We start from the raw sequence: 23,590 nt of genomic DNA on the forward strand, positions 1-23,590 counted from the left end.
TACCACAGCTCAATCGTCTGTTGTTTCCGGTCATCTGCTGTAACCTGATGTTCAGAATAAAGCAACCCTTGTGGATGAAACGGTATTGGTGAGTTCAGCTATCTGACAATGATTGTCCTCAGTGATTGAATCTGCTTATACAGGCCAGGCATAGAGGTCTCAGCAAGGGATAAGTCACTAGCACAACAATCGGAGTCAGAATAGTCAAAAGATGCATAGAATTCCTACAGCCTGCTGTGTATATGTGTGTGCCTAATCTGCAATCAAGCTCAGTGCCGTCCGCCATCTTGTGAAAGCACATGGTCGCACAAGCTTACTGCACTTCATGTGGATGTTGAAAACTGTTTCTCTACATTTAACTATGTTACCCCACCTGTCTAAGCTGCTGTTTGTCTTCTTAAAGAGACAGTGCCATTTTTTGCAAAAACGTGAATAATGTCTAGACAAGGCTCTGAACACTCTTTTATGGCTGAACCAATGCAGATTCATCATGCCTCTGAACCCGCAGACATACAGGGAGCAGATTCTGCAGATATTGCCGAACAGAGTGTAAGACCCAAACGTACAAAAAAACAGACACAGAAACTCAGAGAAAACTATGAAGCCACTAGAGATGAGTTCTCCAGTAATCTGTCAGACCTCTGGGACAGAACTTCACACTGCATATCAGTTTTGTCACACTTTAATGATCAACAAGCTGAATTAAGAGACTCTATAGATCTCTTATCTGCTGCGTATGAACACTACCAGCGGTTGTCTGCTAAATACAGAGCTTTCTTACTGGACTGTAAGATAGAGGACTCTTCAGCAGAACTGACCAGGACTGATGCACTGAACCAACAAAGGGATCTCTTAGTGCAAGTTACCAAAGAAAGGGCAGAACTCCGCATTGCTCAACTGCAGGAGACCAGATCTCAACCAAGCACACTGCACGCTCTTCTAGGTCCTCTCGCTCCAGAAGTTCAACATTAAGCGACAAGGTAATAGAGGCCCGCACTGATGCGGAATCAAGAAAAGCACAAAGCTCCTTTACCAGAATGGAAGCAGCGGTAGAAACACAAAAGGCAGCTCGCCATGCAGAGATGGTAGCTCACCAAGCAGAGATGGAAGCACAAAAGGCTGCTCGCCAAGCAGAGATGGTAGCTCACCAAGCAGAGATGGAAGCACAAAAGGCTGCTCGCCAAGCAGAGATGGAAGCTCATCAAGCAAAGGCAGAAGCTCAAGGCAAAGTTTTCCAAGCACAAATGGCTGCTCAACAAGCAGAGGCGATGCAAATGGAAAGGGAGGAAGCAGCTGCCCTAGCAATGCTGAAAGTCCTTGACCAAGCAATGGGACAAAGTACTAACTCAGACTGCTTTATCGCAGCAGAACTGGAAGATCCAGTTGAACGCACCAGTGGTTATGTGCTAAAGCATAATGTTTGCAACGATACAGAGTCATCTCCTGTACCTCCTCCTAACAACACTGTTCTGACTCTCAACACAGCGACCTCTCCCCACCAAATGCCTGAGCCTCTTCAAATCTACAACACAAGTGCATCGACGCAGCAAGCCGCATCAACTCCTGCCAACAACAAGGTGACAAGCCGCAGCTCAAGCCACAGCCAGCAGAAGTCTTAGAGACTACACCAAAGTTAAATGCTCTTGCAACATAATTTTATCCTGGTAAACCTCACCCTTCTTCACCAGAGAACTTTCACACCCAAGGGGTTCCACAAGTCACTTTGGCACCAAAGAGTGAGAGATCAGACATGGCTGACTTCGCCAGATATATGGTACACCACAAGCTCATTAACACTAGCCTCTCAAGGTTTGATGACTGTCCAGAGAGCTACAGGGCCTGGAGATCAAACTTCAAGGCTGCTATTGCTGATCTCAACCTTACTACCAAGGAGGAACTTGATTTGCTGATAAAGTGGCTGGGGCCAGAATCTGCAGATCGTGTTAAAAGACTGAGAACAGTACATGTTGACCACCCAGATGCAGGCCTTGTTGCTGCATGGGCAAGACTTGAGGTAGCTCTGAAGCCATAGAAAGCGCTCTATTCAAAAGACTGCAAAACTTCCCAAAAATAGGGAACAAAGATCATCGCAAGCTCCAAGAACTAAGTGACCTCCTCATGGAGCTAGAACTGGCAAAGACAGACCCACGTCTACCTGGACTAAGCTTCCTGGACACTGCACATGGTGTCAATCCAGTGGTGTCTAAACTGCCATACGGCCTGCAAGAGAAATGGGCTCAAGGTACAAAAGAGACTATAATGTATCTTTTCCTCCATTCACATATTTTTGCAGGTTCATCAGTGATTAAGCCTGGATGAGAAACGATCCCAGCTTCAGTGAACCCAACTTGCCTGCTTCATCATCATCATCATCATCAAGGTATGATAACACAGCAGCTAAACATAGAGACTTTAATAGAGCAATATCTCTTAAAAGGACAGACATCTCACCACCCGTATCCTCACCTGCATACCAGAGTGATTCGGATGATAGAGATAAAGACCCTAATCGTCAGTGCCCTATTCACAAGAAGCCTCACCTCCTTAAGAAATGTCGTGGGCTTAGGGCAAAGACTTTACAAGAGCGCAGGGAGATTCTCCAGAAACTTGGAGTATGCTACAGGTGCTGTGCTTCTTATAGTCATTTTGCTAAAGACTGTAAAGTTGTCATCAAGTGCACAGAATGCAGTAGCGACAGACACGTAACAGCTATGCATCCTGGCCCACCCTCAGACAATCCACAGCAGCCTCCTACCTCCAACCCTCTTTCAAATCATGGCGAGGAGCAACAAAGTCATGCTCCAGCCACGCCAAGTGTTTCTTCCTTATGTACTGTAACCTGTGGGAAGAGCCAAGGGCAACCACTTGCAACAGTTACATCAAAATGTAGTAAACTACATCACAAAAGACTTTGGAGCAAGACCCTTGCAAAAATAGTTCTTGTCAAGGTGTTTCGCCAAGGACAACCAGAAAAGGCAATCAAGATGTATCCAGTATTCGATGACCAAAGCAGTCACTCACTTGCCACTTCAGAGTTCTTTGACTTATTCGGCATAAAGGGTAACGTGCTATCCTACACATTGCCCAACTGTGCTGGTTCAGTGGAAGGTTCAGGAAGAACAACTTATGCTTCCGAATGTATTATTACTCCTATAGAGGGAACAGAGCGGATTCCTCTTCCTCAGATCATTGAGTGCAATCAGTTGCCTAATGACAGGGAGGAGATTCCTACACCAGAGGATGCACTTTCTCGACCTCACCTATTTTATTTAGTTGACTGTATCCCACCACTTGACAACAATGCCAGAATTATGCTTCTCTTAGGCAGAGAAATCCTGAGAGTACACGAGGTACGTCAGCAGCACAATGGGTGGAATGATGCTCCTTATGCCCAAAGGACTGACCTAAGTTGGGTACTTATTGGAATCAAACGAGATTGCGAACTTCATGCCTCAGGTGATGTGTGCTCCAATAAGATCATCGTACAGGTAAACCAAGACAACATCACTACACCACCCTGCAATAGTTCTGGCACGACTAAGCACCAGGTTTCCTTCAACAGCTCGGATGAGAAGGAATCCACTGATGCAAGCACCCGGAACAACGCACCTGATTGTTCAAGCATCACTCCAGTGACTCCACAAGCAGTGAACATCTCGGGAAACTCATCGGAGTCTTCTACACCAGTGATCGTGCAAGATGATTCTCCTCTTCATGAAGAAGCAATAGACCTGCTACCAAAGACTCAAGGTATGCTTTCTGAAACCAACCTTAGACTACATAAGACTGTCTCAAACAATGTTGTTGTTATGAAAGTCTTTCAACCGGGCGATCATGACACAGGGTTTAAAGACTTAAATCTGGGAATGGACATGCCACCTGTACAGAGAAGTCTGGGCCTACGGTGTGACTTATTGAAAGACACCTTCAGCTTTCAAGTCAGCTCTGTATACAAGCCATTTACTAAGCGTGGTGTTCTGTCAGTGGTGAACAGCCTGTACGATCCACTGGGATTTGCGGGTCCTATCACCATACAAGGTAAATCCTTACAGAGACGGCAATCTCCACATGCCTTAGATGGAATTCATATATCACGCTGCTACACTTCAGCTTCCCTTGCTGCAAGTCAGAGAAAAGAGCTTTATATCTTCTCAGATGCATCTACTGAGTCCATAGCAGCTGTTGAGGTAGGCAACAGCTTCCCTTGCTGCAAGTCAGAAAAAAGAGCTTTATATCTTCTCAGATGCATCTACTGAGTCCATAGCAGCTGTTGCCTACCTCAAGGTGAGAGACTTTTCTAATCAAACCCACATAGGGTTTCTGTTTGGCAAAGCTAAGTTAGCATCTAAGCCTGAAAAATGCCATTATGTTCAATCAGAAGTTAAGTTAAGATTATGCCACCAGGCCAGTGTCTGCCAGTGTCTTTGCAAATTATTCTTGGTCAACAGGTCCTGAATTCCTGCTGAATCATCCAGAAGAAGCTACAGCTGATGTCGTCAGTCTTCTAGAACCCGGCAAAGATCCAGAGATTCCTCCTGAAGGCAACACCCTTGTAACCAGATCTGAACAAGGATTCGTCTTGGGCTGTCATTTCACCAAGTGGACAAGGCCTGACCGCACTACTGCAAGGTTAGTCCATACTACACACTGCTGTAACACTAAGCCCAATGATACTTGCTGTCAGGACTGGCTCATATGTCAAAACCCTCTTTCTGCAAAAGACATTGCTCAAAGTGAGCTGATTCTACTACACAATGCAGAACAGAACATCTCTAGCACAGATATAAAATGTGTTCGTGACAGGCAAGACATTGCTAAAAACAATCCTACTGCCAAGCTGAATCCAGTCATCAAGAGTGATGTGTACACAGATTCAAAGCTTACAGCCATCCTTACCCCAGCTACTCTTCTCACCCAGAAGCATGGAACTGTGCCTGTTTCACATGGAGACTTTGCAGCTGGAGTTACATGAGCCCATGTTCTTCAGGTACCTACGTGCACCATGCACATCCAGGATGGCCTTATTCGAAGTGCCTTTAACCGGCCAAAGAGACTATCTTGTATCATCACTATGGAACTTTACAAGTTTGCCTCTCACTTGAAAGACGGTTCCAGTGATCAAGTCTACTATCCTGATAGTTATCAGACTTTATCTTATATTTGAACTTGTGGATATATGTTCTTTCTTTATTTTAGGTTCAGAGGACAAGCTACAAGTTCATGTTCATGTTTACACTGTTGTTTATTTGCATAACTACCGTTATGATGTAAATAGTGACATTTACAATGCCAGACGGGGAGTGTGCCGCCCCAATGTAGCATAGAAGTTTATATAGATAAGGATTTTTATAGTTATTTCTTTAAATCATTTTTCCTATAGCTATATTATTGATAGTCCCTATGCTGCCATCTAGTGACCTTTTGTGGTAATGCGCTTGTTTTTTATGTTCCCTTTCTTGAGATCTATGACACATTTCCTTTGTATGTAATGCCCCACCCTTCTTCCTGGTCAGTACTTCCTGTGTCATGGATGCAGCTACAGGCCACATGTGACAATAGATACATGTATTCCACATAGTACGCTACGAAGTTATCATCTTTTGACAGCATAATACCACAACTCATTCGTCTGTTGTTTCCTGTCATCTGCTGTAACCTGATGTTCAGAATAAAGCAACCCTTGTGGATGAAACGGTATTGGTGAGTTCAGCTATCTGACAATGATTGTCCTCAGTGATTGAATCTGCTTTTACAGGCTAGGCATAGAGGTCTCAGCAAGGGATAAGTCACTAGCACAACAATCGGAGTCAGAATAGCTTTTGAAAAAGATCCAATGGGATTTGTAGTTCCACAAGAGCTGAAGTGCCAAGGTTGCCTACTTGTCCTAACATATATTGCTGAAGTGCCAAGGTTGGCTCCCTGTCCTAACATATATTACCTGTACGCTGCTTTTCTGAATCTGCAGTCAAATGGGACTTACATCCATTGGAACAGCAGGTAGAGCTCCATGGTTCTTTGGAATCATATGCCTTAGGTCTGACTATAAATTTTTCTTCCAGCTGAAAAAAAATCTTATCTATGGGATTTTAATATTTTTGACTGTAGGCAGAGTAAAAAAAAAATATATATAGGTAAGACCAGAGCAGTGTCGAGATTTAATGTTAAACTTCATACTTTCTCCTAATATTGAAAAGGAAATCCTATAGCAGGCACTGAGAAAGAAGCATAACAGACAAGCAGCTTGTCATATCCTGAAGTGAAATGCGATAAAATGCTAGGAGAGCACATGGTAAAAAGTTACAATACATTTGTAGAAAGATTAGCATGCATGTGTGCTGACTGGATAAAGGATGGATTGTAAAATGAAGGGGACCTCATCAGAGGAATTTACAAAGGCTGTGCCTAAAAGCATTTATCCTTATATTTTTTATTTGTGCAACAAATGTCAGTATCTATAACCAGGGCCGGTGCTAGACTATTTTGCACCCTAGGCAAGACCAGCTACTTGCACCCTTCCCATATTGAAACCCCTCCCACTGGGCAGAGGAGCGGACCTGAGAGAGAAAGTTGTCTCTCAGTGGGCAGGTGCAATAGCCAGCCTGCTATTGGCTTTTGCAATTTGAAATAGATGGGGGCGCCGTGGGGGGTGAGTGGTCAAGGCTGCGCCTTAGGTAGCTGTGCTCCCTAGGCGGATGCCTAGTTTGCCTAGTGGCAGCACAGGCCCTGTTTATAAACAATTTACATACATGTCATTAATGTGTATGTGAATTTGTCAGTATCAACATTAACCCCTTCATGACTGAGCTAGTTTTCAGGTTCTGTTCATAAATGACCGGGCAGAAACAAAGTTAACTCTTGTAGTGGGGCTACCCCCGCAAGAAATACTGAGACACTTTTCATAGTATGAAAATGAAGGAAAAATAAGATTAGTCAGAAGGTCTTAAAGAAAAACTCCAATCCAGTGCTTGGTCCAACAATGCCAACACACTAACAGGGTTATTCATAAAAGAGTGAGGAGTTTGGAGAAGGCAGGAGAAGTGAACAATCTAGGACAACATAGCTGCACTGGAAAGTGAGCTGAATTGGAGAATCTTTCCAAATCAGCTATTTTGGCCTAGATTGTTCACTTGTCCTGCCTTCTCCAAACTCTTCACCCTTTTGTCAAAAACCCTGTAAGAAGTGTAGTAATAAGAACTATGTGAATTTGTTGCAGCAGTTGGTGAATTCAAATCAATTGTTGCAAGGCTTCTGTGAATGCGGCTCACACATGACCTATAATACCAACAGAAAACAGGTTCTAAAGCTTTGTGATTTCCACCGCATATGTTTTGGAAAGAAAACATAATATAACAAATGCTTGATTAGGAAAGAATACTATTTGTGCACATTTTTGCTCATTACCTGACTGCATCTCAGGGCGATTACAATGCCTTCCCAGGGGATCCAATGTCCATGGAGGGGTACACTCGCAATAGAAGGATCCAAGGGTGTTTACACAGCGACCATTGCGACACAATGCTCTCTCCTGACATTCATCAACATCTATATATTATATAAATAGAAAAAAAGTAGTTCAGAATCATTGTTGTATGTCTACTTGGAAAAGCTTTGATGAGACCTATATAATTATATGAATAATATGTTTAGGAGTAGCTTTAAAAACAAGTCACCAGGTGGATTTAACACTCTTGCTGATGTATACAGAAATTTAAGAATTCCACACTACATACAGTGTGCGGCACTAAGTATCCATTTAGTTACTTAAATATTATGCTGATAATTCTAATATTTTTAAATCACAGGTATATCTGTGCCTTCCTGTCCCTGTGACCACTGTTCCCCCCTGATGTAACAGGCTGAAGGTGAGGAAAACTTCTGGGATTCAGAGTAGGACATCTTGCAGATATAGTCTGGAGAAGCAGCAGTCAGGTCTCTGGCTATGTTCAGATGATAAGATACGTCAGATAGTGGACTGCTGCTTCTTCAAACTACCTTTCATCTATCTCCCTTACCAAGAAATGATTTTGGCATTCAACCCCTTGTTTACATTTTAACCCAGGTTCCCTAGCAGGAAGAAGGGACCTGCGTTTTCAGAAGCAGCCTACATGCTTTACTGACTATTCAAGAGCCATCATTAGACACTTTGTAGAGAATCTAAACAACTTTGCCATCCAGCGCCATTCCATACTCAACTTTGCCTAGAAATAAAACCCCAACAGAAATGTTACCTCTTCCTCGCTTTTATCAAATAGAAATGCATTAAAGCAGTGACAGGCCTAAGGATCAAAGGGCCCTGGTGCAAGATTTTTTTCCGGGCCCCCCCCCCCGGGTCTTACAATGCCCATACTGGCCAACTAACCACCTGAAAGCCCGCAATGACCACCTGAGAGCAGAAAAACAAGCTCAGGACTCCCACTGATTCTGCAATATGTTGACTTGTATAATAATCTCATTATATATTACAGTGTAATAATAATAGAAATAGAGTGTACAATAAATGTGCTTGAAACATCCCCAAACTACCTCTCCCCTCACATCTACTACCTCCCCCCCAACCACCGCCCTCTCGCTTTGGAAAACATTTTTCAGCTAAACCGGTCCTGATTCCAAAAAGGTTGTGGACCACTGCTATAGAGGACTACAACTCCCAGCAATACTTTATATGGCAATGGAGAATGGCTTTGGCTATGGAGGACTGCAACTCCCATTAATATTTTATACATAGTTTGCAATTCTGCATTGCTGTATAAAGTTCTGCTGGACGTTGTAGTCCTCTATAGCCGTTACCATTCTGCATTTCTGTATAAAGTATTGCTGGGAGTTGTAGTCCTCTATAGCTGATGCCATTCTATCCTGCAGCCCTTCTGCTCCTGGTCACTGGAAAGGCAGAGCCCGCACTGAGGCATGTACAGAGCATCCAGGGCAAGGCAAAGCAATTGCATGACTGAAGGGATGCCGGGGATGTGCTGTTTGATAAAACATCTGCTTCACTGAAAAACATCGTCACTGATGTTTTAGCAAACAGGACATCCCTGGCATCCCTTTAGACAGGTTTGCCCCCCCCCTCGCAATACCACAGCTAGGACACTCTGGGGGGGGTTGAACCCCCCTATTCCCCCCTTGTCTACGCCCCTGAAAGTGACAGTTGTACAGACTCTTCTCCCCTTGGCCGCTCTGTGGCTGCAGCTGTCATTACTGTATGCCGGCTTCACTGATCAATGAGAAGAGTGATCGGCGCTGCAGCGGCCGTTTTCAAAGGGCATCGGCTCAGTCCCTCTGCTGGTGTCCCTCCCTACAGACTGGAAGACGTTGGGGATCGGACCTCAGTGGGCCCCTCATCTGCCTTGGGCCCCGGGCCCCCGCACCGGCTGCACCGGCGGTAGTTCCGCCCCTGCATTAAAGATGAGAATACACATTCAGCTGAATTCTACCCAGAGTAGGAAACATTTGCAGATGGCAGAAATTGACAGAATTTTTCTGATCTATGGCAAAAATGCTATGTAATTTTTTTTTTAAAGGAGAACTATGAGATGAGTGATTTCCACTCACCTCATAGTTCTAGCCGACCTGTGACAATGAGACTGTCACAGGTCGGCTCAGTAGATCGGGAGGTGAGCGAACACATACCAGGTTCGCTCACCTTCCGATCCTGTCACGTCTCTCTGCCGTGACAGGGGGAGGGACTGGATTCCCCTCTCCCCGCTCCGATCTGCCAGCGCTGACTGGCGTAACGGACAGGGGGAGGGGGCGGGTACAGCTGGCTCTGCCTCTAGATAGGCAGAGCCAGCTGTCACTCACGCAGCTGGGCGGATCCCGTCATCTACGTCGGGATCCGCTCCGGCTGCTGCGTCTCAGTATACCGCGAACTGCAGCTCGCGGTATACTGAGCTTAGGGTAACGGGAGGACGCTAGTTTGTGTCCTCCCATTACCCTAAGGAGAACTATGGGGAAAAACACTGACCCCCATAGTTCTCCTTTAAGTCAATGTTGTTGATTTAAACATGGTCAATGATGTTGATTTAAATATGGTCTTCTGGGTGTTTTCCAGCCCCTCTTGTCATTTGCAATAGTCATTCAGGATGACTGACCTCTTGAAACGACATATTACCTTACAGAAAAGAATGTAAGATAGCTGCCGTTGTCATCTACAATTTGTTCTGATAAAAGTAGCAACATGACAATGGATCTGCCACTACTTTAGACTTGAAAACACTAAAGTGCAATGTATGACTACGCTATCGGACTTGTTCTTCTGACAGTTCTAAACAGCGATTCATTGAACAGATGTACAACACTGTGCTGCTATGACATTGAAAATAGTAAGAATAGTTAGTGTTTTGTGTATTTCAGAAAGCAGCCTTATCCTTTTTTTTTTGGTGCAACCAGGATTTTCCTCCAGAAAGGACGATATGAGAGGTCCAGACAGGAAGACATGTATGCAGATTTTGTGGGGCGGACAGACTCTGTGTATCCAGATGACGATCTGTACTGAGGCCGACCAGGCTTCTTTCTATTAGGCCCCTGGGAGCCCATGGTCACTGCCACAATAGGGGCCACAGGAGTGATTTTATTATAGATACTGGGGCTCAACATTCAGTAGTGACCCGACCAATAGCCCATATCTTTGGCAAAGAAATCACTGTTGTTGGAGCCACAGGGAATAAAGTTAACAGACCCTTACTGATGAAAAGACTTTGTAACCTGGGTGGACACCAAGTCCAACATCAGTTCCTATACATGCCAGACTGTCCCATTCCCTTGTTGGGCATAGACTTACTTGCTAAACTCAGAGTACATATATACTTCAAATCTGATGGACAGGCTGTCCTACAACTGCCCCATGCCTCTGAGATCCCTATCATGGTCCTCAGTATGCCAAAAGAGGAGGAATGAAGAATGTTTACTCTGACAGATGGCCCACTCCCTTTCCCAGCAGGACTGGCCAGACACATCCCACCAATCTTTATTGAGCTCAAACCAGGAGCTACCCCGGTCAGTCTGAAACAGTATCCAGTCCCCCGCAAAGCCCTAGCGGCAATCCAAGAGTACTTGGGGAGGCGAGCTATAAGGTATCCAGGAAAAGGCTCAATTATGCCAAGAGACTGTAAAATACCTGGGGTTCAGAGTATCACAAGGCCAGAGACAGTTGGGAGAGGGCAGGAAAGAAGCTGTTTACCAGATCCCTACCCCAACCACCAGACGCAAAGTGCGTGAGTTCTTGGGAGCAGCAGGATTCTGCCGGATTTGGATGCCAGACTTTGCCACCAAAGCCAGGCCCCTCTATAAATCCACAAAGGGGGGGGAGCCTGAGAGCCATTTCTATGGGAGGAACAACAAGACCAAGCCTTCCGAGACATTAAGACTGATGCAGGCCCCTGCTCTGGACTTACCAGACAATCAGAAGTCCTTTTACCTGTATGTCAGGGAAAAGCGGGGAATAGCAGTAGGAGTCTCAAGGCTGTAGGCTGTAGCTCAAGGCTGGCCACCTTGCTTGCGAACCATCGCAACCACAGCCCTCTTGGTGGCCGAAGCTGACAAGTTATCACTGGGTCAGGAGATATATGTTCGAGTCCCACACCAGGTGCAGACCCTAATGGATTACAAATGAAATCACTGGTTCACCAACAGCCGGATGGTCAAATATCAAGCCATGCTGTGTGAAAATCCCTGGATCCATTTAGACACCCTAAACCCATGCCACTCTGCTCCCCACCTCACAAGAGCTTCTAGCCCATGACTGCCTTCAGGTAATGGATGAAGTCTATGCAAGTCGGCCAGACTTAAAAGATAACCCCTTGGGAAAGCCAGATGTTACATAGTTACATAGTATTTGAGGTTGAATAAAGACATAAGTCCATCAAGTCCAACCTATTGTGTGTGTGTGTGTGTGTGTATAGGTCCCTTAGTCATCTCATTCTTAAGAGTACCTGTACCCCTGTATTTTACGGTCTCTCAGGAAATCGTCCAAAAGCTTCTTGAAAGATTCCACACTATTTGCTGAAATCATTGCTTGTGGCAGCGAGTGCCAGACCCTAACCGCTCGAACTGAGAAGAACCCCCTTCGCCCCTTGTGTTGGAATTTTTTTTCTACCAATTTTAGGTGGTGGCCTCTAGTCTTTGTTACGGAATTAATCTTAAAGAGTTTGTTGCTAATGTTGCTATGACCATTGAACATCTTGTACATGAATATGAAAATCATGTCCCCCCCTTAATCTCCTTACTTCCAGCATGAACATATTTAAATTTAGTAGCCTTGTCTCATAGTTCCGGTCCTCCATCCCCTTGATGAGTTTGGTTGCCCTCCGCTGGACTCTCTCCAGCTCAAGGACATCCTTTCTGTGCACCGGTGCCCAAAACTGCACCGCATACTCCAGGTGAGGCCGAACCAGTGATGTGTAAAGTGGCAAAATTGTAGACTTGTCCCTGCAAAACATTCCCTTCTTGATGCAGGACAGGATTCTACTAGCTTTGCTTACAGCAACCTGGCACTGTAATCTATTATTCAGTTTATGGTCTACAATGACCCCCAAATCTTTCTCCATTTCCCACTTCCCTAGCGGCATACCCATAATTGTATAACCCATTTGCTTATTTTTAATCCCAAAGTGCATAACTTTGCATTTATCGACATTAACCTCATCTGCCATATAGTTGCCCACTCCCCTATTTTATCCAGGTCCTCCTGCAATATTATACTATCTTAGTCCGTTTCTATTACCCTCCCAATTTTGGTATCGTCAGCAAACACTGAGATATCGCTGTTTACTCCGTCCCCGATGTCGTTAATAAACAGGTTAAATAGCATGGGTCCCAGTGCAGAATCCTGAGGCACACCGCTAATGACACTAGCCCAGTCTGAAAGGGCGCCATTTATTGATACTCTCTGTACCCGTTCCTTTAGCCAGTTCTCTATCCATGTACACACCCTTCCATCTATGCCCATAGACCTCAGCTTGTATAGTAAGCGTTTATGAGGTACCGTATCAAAAGCCATTGAGAAATCCAGATATACCACATCCACAGACCTCCCTCCATCCAGATCTCTACTTACCCCCTTGTAAAAAGTCAGTAGGTTAGTCTGACATTGATAGGTCTTTCCTAAACCCATGCTGATTGTCATTAACTATACCATTATCCTGAACAAATTCTACAAAGTAGTCCTTAATCATTCCCTCTAACAGTTTACAAACTACCGATGTAAGACTAACTGGTCTGTAATTCCCAGGTTGGCATCTTGCCCCCTTTTTGAATATTGGAACTACCGTAGCCCTCCGCCAATCACTCGGAACTCTACCAGTCATTAGAGAGTCCTTAAAAATGAGGAATAATGGTCTTGTTATAACCTCGCTTAGTTCCTTAGGTATCTTGGGGTGCAGGTTATCTGGTCACAATGCTTTATTTGCATTAAGTAGATTAAGTCTTTGTTGTATCCCGGTTTCCGTCAACCACTTGGCTATATTTTGTGATGGACTATGTGTTTTATCATGGACATCAAACCCGTTTCCCTCCTGAGTGTATACTGAGGAGAAAAAAGTGTTCAGCACCTCTGCCCTCTCCTTGTCATTTGTGACTAACTTCCCGCTTTCATCCTTTATTGGGCCTATCTGCTCCTTTCTCCCCTTTTTACTGTTTATGTATTGGTATCTGTATCTGTGGCAATATGCTTTTCGCACTCTATTTTAGCTGCCCGTATTACTAGCTTACATCTTTTATTACATTCTTTGTAGTTATGGAACGCCAATGCCGTCCACTCCATCTTATATTTTATAAATGCCACTCGCTTTTCCTTTATGTGATGCTTTACATTTTTTTTTTGCCATACAGGCTTTGTTTGTGATCTTTTACTTTCAAAGCCTGTATGGCACTTCACTGATGGCAGCAGCTTTGTAACGGATGGGATCCGCTATGCTGGCTATGCAGTGGTGACACAGGAGACAGTGATAGAGGCAGGAGCCTTATCACAGGGAACCTCTGCATAGAAAGCGGAACTGATCGCTCGAGCATTACAACTAGCTGCAGGGCTGAGACTGAATGATTATGTGGACTCTGTGTGCCTCCCTGACCCTTCATGCTCATGAAGCCCTGTACAATGAAAGGGGCTCATTACAACCCGGAAGGAGAAGCATCAAATATGTGACAGAAGTACTGGAACTCTTGGAGGCAGTATGGGCCCCCTTTGAAGTTGCAGTGATTCACTGTAGAGGCTATTGGAAGGGAGACTCCCAGGTGGCTAGGGGCAACAGAAAAGCAGATCGAGCAGCTAAGGAGACAGTGCTCCAGCAGCCCCCACAAGGAATTATGGCCCCCCTGTTCACAGTACCACTCTCAGAATGGGATCCTGCTTATACAAAGGCAGAACAAGAATGAATAAAGACTGAATCTGGTACAAAGAGGACAAACCTGTCCCCTTTAGATGTACTCCATGGAAGACCCCCACCCATCATAAAGGGAGATCTACACCAGATAGGGGGTATAGTGAACCATGAAGTGTTGCAGAGACTCGTGGAAAGCATGCAGGAGATAGGGAAATGGGTTCAAGAGAAGCTCCCTATAAGCATGTCCAACCCAGTCCACCCTTTTGTACCCGGAGATGCAGTTTGGGTAAAAGAGTAGAACTTAACCCCTTGGGCCCCAGATGGAGAGGTCCTTTCACTGTTCTGCTATATACCCCCACAGTCATTAAGGTAGCAGAGGTGACCCCCTGGATACATCATTCCAGGGTAAAGTGAGCCGCTGACCATACAGACTCCTGGCTGAGTATAGCGGACCCACAAAGACCCCTTAAAGCTAAGACTGACCAGTGAGAACAGAGGGAAGAACTACAGCCATGCTCCCAGCACACCCAACGCACGGCAGAAGCAGTGGACACAGCTGATATCTACAGCCCTGCTCCCAGCACACCCCTGGAAGCTGTTGGGTCAACGCACGGCAGAAGCAGTGGACACAACTGATATCTACTAGCTCTGCTCCAGTCACATACCTGGAAGCTGACTGGTCAATGCACAGCCAAAGCTGGGAGTATCCACCCATATAATGTCTACTAAAAGTGCCTTATTAAAATTACTGTTAGCTATAGTAATGAGTTTGGCCAGACCCATAAGGGGGAGGGAAATTCCTGTGACTTGTGTATCAAAACTACTAGGGTAGGGTCCATAGCCACTCAAATTCTGTTATGGCACTCTCATTACCAATGTGGGGGCACGGTATTTGGTACCTGTGTGCATAACAAAACCACTTATTCAATGTGTACCATAGGAAACCAGGTAACCTGTTATGATCCCACCCATGAGCCCGCTAAAACTTGGTTGACAGTCCGGAGCTTTAGCTCCACAGGCAAGTTGATAAACCGCACCCTGATAACTAATCAATACAACAGCGAGCCTGATTTTTGATGTATGTTCCGCCATTAACCTTAACCATTCTCCCAGAGGACGTTGCGGGGGGTTAGCATGGGAGAGAGAATACCTGACAAATGACAGATAAATCTGTTCAGGGAGGCTAGGAGCGGGTTGCTCTAATGAAGCATGGAACTATTGCCCCCGGTGGGATTGTACCACTTGGGCAACACGGGGAAAGACAACCCAGGATGCCATTCTGCAATCCTTGCCTAGTTCATCCCGTTGTTCAATGGGGAATTGCACTCCTGTGAATTTCACCATATATGACTCTACCTCCTTCTTAGCACGATGTAGTAAGTTTGGAGTAAACATATATGGGAGGGGATCAGATCCAGGGACAATTGTGCATATATCCCAACTCACTGACCTATTTCTAGGTGTTAAAAGGTCACACATTTTCACCACATAGGAAATTTTTGATTTTTTTATTTAATTATGAATTTATCTCACATTTTTAAATCACGGACACTTCCCCTTTCTCTCTAGTAAACCGTTCGTAGCATACTCGAATGATACTATCACACATATACTTTCTGTCTAAAATACAGGCATTTAAGCACACTTCTGAATATTGGTGTACACAGACACTCTGGCTCTTCCATATGGCCCCCAACTTTTTTAGTCACCAACACATCACTAGGTGGATTAATATACATTATATTTATATTTCCTAGGATAGAGATCATTGGCGAATGGATTGCCCTGATATATAGTTTTTTCAAACGATATCTTGATATGCCATACTTGCTTTATGAGTATGCTTAAGTTAAAGATCTAAATAGGCAACTAAGAATTTGGAATGCTATATTATGTTTATATTTATGTTGGATGCATTCATGCCCACTTCGTCCGGTTTTGGTGATATGTGTCCGCATGTCTGGAGATGACCTCACCTCCAGGGCTTCATACTAAACGGGCCGGCCCCTCTCTCCAACAACGGGGGCGTGGTGCACGCTGGGCATCGCCTCTCCCCGCACCTCGGGGAGGAGCTGAGGCTCCCGGCTGATAGTATATCCATTCTCAGCCCCACCGCATTGGAGATTTGATCTCCTGGCGTACGGGCGGGGAGGGGGATACCCTGCTCTGGGCTTAGCCCCATCAGATGGCTAGCCGATTGGGAGGTACCCGATGTTCTAGCGGGAGTGCCCCCCATTATGTGTACCTGGACAGGTACATGCGTGCACCAATGGCCCGACCTGGCCGCACACGTCACACGCCGGTTGTGTGCTGTGTGATGGTGTGCGGCAGGGATTTGAATCGGAGAGAGTGGGCTGATGCCGGTGGGTGCTCCGTATGGTGGGGTGGGTTGCTCACCTCAGTCCAGCCCCTGGCCACAATGGTATGTGTACAGCTCAGTTAGATACAATACATTAATTTATGTATGAAGTGGATTTTTCTTGTTTTTCTAATCTGCCCGAGATATTGATAGCACTAACAATTGATTCAAATAAGCGGAATATTTTTCGTCTGCAAAGGCTGGGAGTTGCACCTTGCAGTGATAAAAAAGAGATATGGATACATGTGTATCAATTTATTTATAAGTATCAATAGGGCAGCTATTTAGACATAATATAAGTGCACTCATCTAATATGATTATGTGGATCACAATAACGTCATATCCTTAATAGGTATATACTGAGGCTCACTCAAATCCCCTCCATGTCGGCCACCTATATGTGTCCTATCCCTCTCTCTGCTCCCTGGAGTTGCAAGGATCCGCCTCCAGATCAGTGGACAGATACCACCACAAGCCGGAATGATTGGTATTTATTTCATATTATTTTATATTATTATATAAGAACGAGATGTTTCAATTGTGTATTTACGTTGGGGTTAAACTAATTTATGTTTGATTGATAGAGAAATGTCACAAACGATCTCCCAAAACTTCCTGAAGAAGCTGCTTGGCGAAACGCGTTCTGGATCTGTAGCACCTACAATAAGCTTAAAGGAAAGTGGAATATTATTGCAAAATGAAATATGGATAGTGATAAAGCCTAGCAAAATTTTTATTCAGATATAGATTTAATGTGCATAGGTGATCCAGGGAGGCGTTTATGATCAATTCTGATATTTCTTTCCTATTTTGATCTTATGTGTATTTATCAAATCATGGAATTTTAATAAACATTGTATTTTAAGAAATATCTAGTGTAAATAACTTTACTATGGCAATTGCCTATTTTGCGTCCAAATGAATCTTTTACCATCCGTACATGAACACCACAAAAAGCCCCATTGCATCTTTTTTCTATTGTTTATATAACTACTAGGGGTGTGGTGCACATAATTCCTAGGTGGTTCAACCTTTTGTATCCATATATCCCTGGAAACAGAAACTACCAAGAGTACCCCTAATCAGTTATTCCACTCCCTTTATGAAGAGATTGGCACCGGCATAGAGGTACCCCCTAACACCAAGAACCTGTTCTTAGAACTGGCGGAAAAGGTTACTGACAACTTGATAGTGACAAATTGCTATGTGTGTGGAGGGACTAACATGTTCCGTTCTATACCACCCCTGAAAACCCCCCAAGCGAGTAAAATCTGAGTGGTATCTGAAGACATCCATAATTGGGAAATATTGTATAACCAGGTCAGGTCCCCTGTATAAAACTCATGTAGGAGAAATGGCCTGTCTAGGACAGCAGTTTTACCATGACAACTGTAAGAATACGTCTTGGTGGGGAAGTGATGATGTGCCCAGGCCAGACCCACACCCCTTTACAAATTTCACCAATTTACAAGGGGTATGGGAGGATCAACAACACAACAGAATCTAACTGGAAAGCACCAGAAAACCTGTACTGGATCTGTGGGAACAAAGCTTACTCAGAGCTTCACCGAGATTGGTCAGGAGCTTGTGTATTAAGGACCCTGAAACCCTCATTCTTTCTCCTCCCCCTTTGGAGTGGAGAACAATTAGGGGTCCCTGTGTATGAAGAGTTAGAGGAAAAGAAGGGCTGATTGGAAATTGGAAAGATAATGATAATGAATGCCCCTCCCAGCGTATTGTTCAGTATTATGGTCTCGCCACTTGGGCGGAGGATGGGTCATATGGCTACAGAACTCCTATCTATATGCTTAATCAAATTATTAGGCTACAAGCTGTATTAGACATTATTACCACGGAATCTGCAAATGTTTTTAACTTGCTTGTGAAATAAGAAACTAAGCTGCTTATTGCCATTTACTGGGACAGACTTGCATTAGATTATCTGTTAGCTGCGGAGAGAAGTGTTTGTAGGAAGTTCAACTTAAGCAACTGCTGTTTAAAGATCGATGACAACGGAAATGCGATAGAGGAAATAACTGACAGGATGAGGAAGTAAGCTCATGTGCCAGTGCAAACATGGGATGGATTGAATGTTGACGGCTGGTTCGGGGACTGGTTTCCAATGTGAATGGGATGAAGGCCATGTTGGGAGTAGTTATGGCAATACTGGCAGCCTGTATTTTTCTGTCCTTGTCTGATACCTCTAGGGACTAGAATGATCAGGAGTTTCGTAGAGACCATTGTAGAAAGAAAAGCTGCAGCCCATATAATGGCTATGTGGAAATATCAACCACTGGTTCCCCGAGACTAGCTAGGACTGCTATTAGCCCATCCTGTGTACTAAAGATGCCCCCCTGTATTTTTAGTAGTCTGTTAATGATGCTTTGTCTTGCTCAGGCTTTCGCCGCGATAGCATCAAAGGGGGGCATGTGGCAGCCGACAAAACGGCGCCATCTTTGTAGAGCAGTACGGTGACAAGACGCGGATGTAGAGAGCCTGCATATTGGAAATGTGTAATGTGACTTATTATCATTATAAATATGTAGTAACGGTCCCTAAAGGGTCACTCAGGAATGTGATACAGTAGTCCCCTGGGTCTAGATCTGCGCAGAGAATAAAGGAGATTTGTATTCCTGATGTCTGTGTCCGGAGTCCATTGCTGGTTTTCCCAAAGCTATTTCCCGCTACAGTATTGGTGTGTCATTCACAATGAAGAGCATGGTGAGGCACCACACATACAGTGGGTGCATTGCCACTTGTTGCATTAACGTGTGGTTGTTGCTGCAATGCACAAGTGTTAATTGGCCATAAGAGACCACAGATCATTGTGCAGTTGCCGTTATTGAGTACCATGTCTGTCTGAGCTTCAGTACTGCGACAACAATGCTTTGTAACTTCCCTTTGTTAGTTCTCCTTTTCAGCTGCATTAGTTTCTCTGTATCAAATGACTAACAAATGTTAGAAATCAGAGGACACTATGAATGTCCTATGCACTTCCTGGGATTTATGAGATTTATGAGATTTGATGATCAGTTAAGACAAAGTAAAGAAAAGCACTCAGGCAATCACTGTAATTATAGCAATGAGTGGAGAAGCTCATATTCTGCAATAAGACTATCTTCCGACAATATAGTTCAAAAGGACTGGAACTCACAGCAAGGGGAAAGGTTTTTTTTATATGTTAGCAATAACAATAAGATTTTAAATAATGCACAGTGATGCAATGACCTCTAAAAGATTCATGAGGACTATTTTATCCTATTGACATAAAACATGTCAAATATAAATTAAACAGTGGGTCAAACTAAAAAGAAGACATTTGCTACAGCCCAAATTTCATCTGCCGATGGCCAGATCTACGCGATTACAAAACAAAAAACAACAGCGGTTTGGAAATTACCATTATAATCTTATATCATAAAACTGGTCTATAAATAACTCTGAATTTGGTATAAGTAGAATAAATACATCTAAATATTCCAACTCATATCAGAAATTATAAATAAGTAGAGTTTTAAATTAAATCATGATTATACACATCAATATAACATTATTAAAAGTCATCCATTATTGTGTAACATATACTGTACATACAGTATCTCACAGAAGTGAGTACCCCACTCACATTTTTGTAAATATTTTATTATATCATTTCATGTGACGACACTGAAGAAATGACACTTTGCTACAATGTAAAGTAGTGAGTGTATAGCTTGTATATCAGTGTACATTTGCCAGCCCCTCAAAATAACTCAACACACAGCCATTAATGTCACAATGGCACAAAAGTGAGTACACCCCTAAGTGAAAATGTCCAAATTGGGCCCAAACATGATGAGGGTAAGTACTTGGGCAAAATTGTAAAGAAATACTTTGCTGGGCGATGTATATTTGTTTTATTTGAATTCACTGAAAACAAGTTTGAGAGTTTTATACTACTTTAAATTGCATAGGCAATGGAGTTACACTCTTGAAGTATGTAATGTTCTTTCACTGTGAGAAGTGTGCATGTGTTTTTATATTGTATTGTGCGCTCCAAAACGTCATGTTATTTCTGGGTGCTGTATTCCATCTAGGCACTTACCCGTACATCTTCACTGAGCACACTCATAATATCAAACAAAAAACATTGAGGGGAATTTATCATAATTGGAGCAGATAAAGGCTGGAGCAGTTGCCCTTGGCAACCAATCAGCTTCTCTCCTCAGTTTGTTGAGTTAAGATTTGAAAATGAAAGTGAGAAGCTGATTGGTTGCTGTGTACAGCTGCTCCAGATTTTGTCGACTCCGGTATTGATAAATTCTCCTCATTGTGTTAACCAGAATTATGAGCAAAATAGTTCCCATTTTATGTAACTTGAAAAATAAGAGAATAAGGTGTTTTAGAGTGGATTCGATACTTAGTAATAAAGCTGATACCAGATTAGAGTGGTGATATTTCACTTTGAAAAAAATACCCAATCACAAAAAAATGGCTTTACCCTATTCTCTGAACTAAGGGGAAACTTCCTCTGCAGAGGCGAAATTCCCTTGCAAAGTGAATAGTGGGTTGGTCTACTGTAAATAATTTTTTTTAGTATGTTATCATTGTATGAATACTCAATTAGTAAGTCATATTCCATCTTGTGTTCTTATATGCAATAATTTTTTGGTAGTATAATTTTTCATTAAGGTTTCCATTTGAATCTTTTAAATATTGTTAGTTTCTGGACAACAATTCCTCTTCCTTTGCCTGCAATTTGGTTCACTATTTTTCTATTATTTTGAAGAATGTTTAAGGGCGTTCTTTCATCTCTAGTGAGGTTATTCTTCTTGATTTTTTGGGTTTTCTCTAAACTCTAAAATGTTTTTTTCTTTTACTGTTGTATAAAAAGCAATCAATGTATCCAAGTTTGCCTTGAACACAAAAAGTGTGATTTTTCTATCGGGGTGTGGGAATGCTTTTTTGTAAAAAGGCATATTTTTCTGCATCATCATAATTTTCAGTGTACAGGATCAGGTCCATATGTATTTGTTCATTGTCTACTATTCTGTGTTGAATATCTTATTGTAAGGTAGCTTTTCTGTATTTCAGTCTTTTGATTGTGTAATGTTGTTTTATTGTTAGTTTCTAGGGTAAATATCTATTGAGATCTACAAATAGATAAAAGACGCTAGACTTTGTTGGTTCAAAAGGATAAGTCTATATTAAGAACATCTGATTCTCTACCTTTATTTATTCTCATCCTTATCTCTTTTCCACGTCATTCACTAGTTCACATGCTACTTTGTACCATGTATGTTTAGTTATACCGTATATCAACCCCTCCAAAATTATGATCCGCATATATGATACCGCATCAGATTTTGGTATTTATTATTTATCATACCATTTTTTTTAGGCATGTTTTTCTCTTTAGGTCTCATTCAGACGGCCGAACATGTCTGTGTGGCATGCATGCCCATAATCGGGCTAATCCTGGGAGAGACAGGTGCTGCGTGTGATTGCACGCAGAAGCCTGCACTTTCCTATGGGAGGACGCGGCTGTACACTGTCATCCGCACACCCGAACTGCACATCCGCATGGGTCCGTATGTCCACATTTGGATGCAGACAGTGTGCATCCAAGTACAGACACCCGGATCAGGATCAACCAGGAAATGCTTGTGGGACTAGATATACCGCTCAGTATAAATGCAGGGTCTTACCATATTATTCTTGATATTGGTAAGCTGTCAAGCATATTATACCAAAATTAACTCTTGAACGGGGGTCTTGTGGGCACATTTGCATGTTTGAATTCGCCAATAGAGCTAGTAGGGGCATAGAATAGAAACAGACATTCTACAATGCATTCTGCCATGCAAGGATGAATGCCATGTTCCTAAAGCATTTCCACCTAACCAGGACTTCCTCAGAGGGACACGACATGTGCGTTACTAGCAATAGAGTAGTTATATAGCCCTGGACCAAATGCTACATTCTAACAACAGATCGCTGCATTCCACTATTGATCAATACAATGCAGGACCCACTCACACATCTAACAATACATAAATTTACTAACTGTAACTTACAATAGCATCTATATATGTCAATATACTATTTTGAATCACTACTGATGTGTATACAGCAATGATAACAAATGTAGCTCAGAAGTATTATGTATAAATATTCAACACTGCTCAAAAATTATACAATGAATCCAATGTTATTACTAGTAACCCTGCCCACACACACCAGTTATTAAAGAAGAACTCCAGGATGCACCTCAGTTTATATATTTAGGTCCCCCTCAGTCAGAGGAAGCCAACTGCTATAACAACTTATGCAGCAAAAGTGCTTACTTTTCTTGCAATTTTTGTTTTTAGCTGCCAGTGATGTCACATGCTCCTTTTATTAGATCAGTCCTTGCTGCATCCAGTGGGAGGATCTAGGGAACCAGTGTGTGTCATATCTTGGCATAGAGAGCCGACTACATCTCCCATAAGGCATTGTGAAATAGAGGAAGTGGAAGGCATGTATAGGCAGAGCTAGAGTGGAGATGGGAAGAGCAACAAAGTGCTATATGCTCAAATTACTTTATTTTTATTTTTTGCGGAGTGCAAACACAGTGAATACAGAGTAAGATACATTTGAAAGGGTTCAGTGTTGAATCAATATGATCCTAGAGTGAGAGAGGTCGGCTTCTGCCAGCTTTAGGAGCCCAGCGAAGACAGCTATGGGACCGGAAGTGATGCAATATGCGTCGCTCACGGTCCCATAGAACGGTGAGAAAATCGATGAACGGACATTCACCGATCTCCTCCCCAGCTTCCCGCCAACACCTGGCAAGCCGGTCCTGGGTCCGTAGCAGGGGCAGCGGAGCCCAGGAAACACGGCAAGGGTGTCGGGTGGGGGCCCGTTTACCGGCCCATAGAAGCGATCTGGCGACAG

The 23,590-nt window shown here is 43.4% G+C and overlaps 1 protein-coding gene across 2 annotated transcripts in view; it reads right to left on the minus strand.

The window, feature by feature from the left end:
- LOC108795773 (latent-transforming growth factor beta-binding protein 3-like) overlaps positions 1–23,590 on the minus strand; it is a 305,365-nt gene that overhangs the window by 75,505 nt on the left and 206,270 nt on the right. For both annotated transcript variants that reach the window (XM_018567072.1, XM_018567071.1), the window contains one exon: positions 7,402–7,542. In XM_018567072.1, coding sequence (XP_018422574.1) covers positions 7,402–7,542 — 141 coding nt within the window. The remainder of the gene's footprint in view (positions 1–7,401; positions 7,543–23,590) is intronic.

This window comes from Nanorana parkeri, unplaced genomic scaffold (genome assembly GCF_000935625.1).
Source record: "Nanorana parkeri isolate BGI_ZX_2015 unplaced genomic scaffold, ASM93562v1 scaffold1004, whole genome shotgun sequence".
In the NCBI taxonomy this organism is placed as follows: Eukaryota; Metazoa; Chordata; class Amphibia; order Anura; family Dicroglossidae; genus Nanorana; species Nanorana parkeri.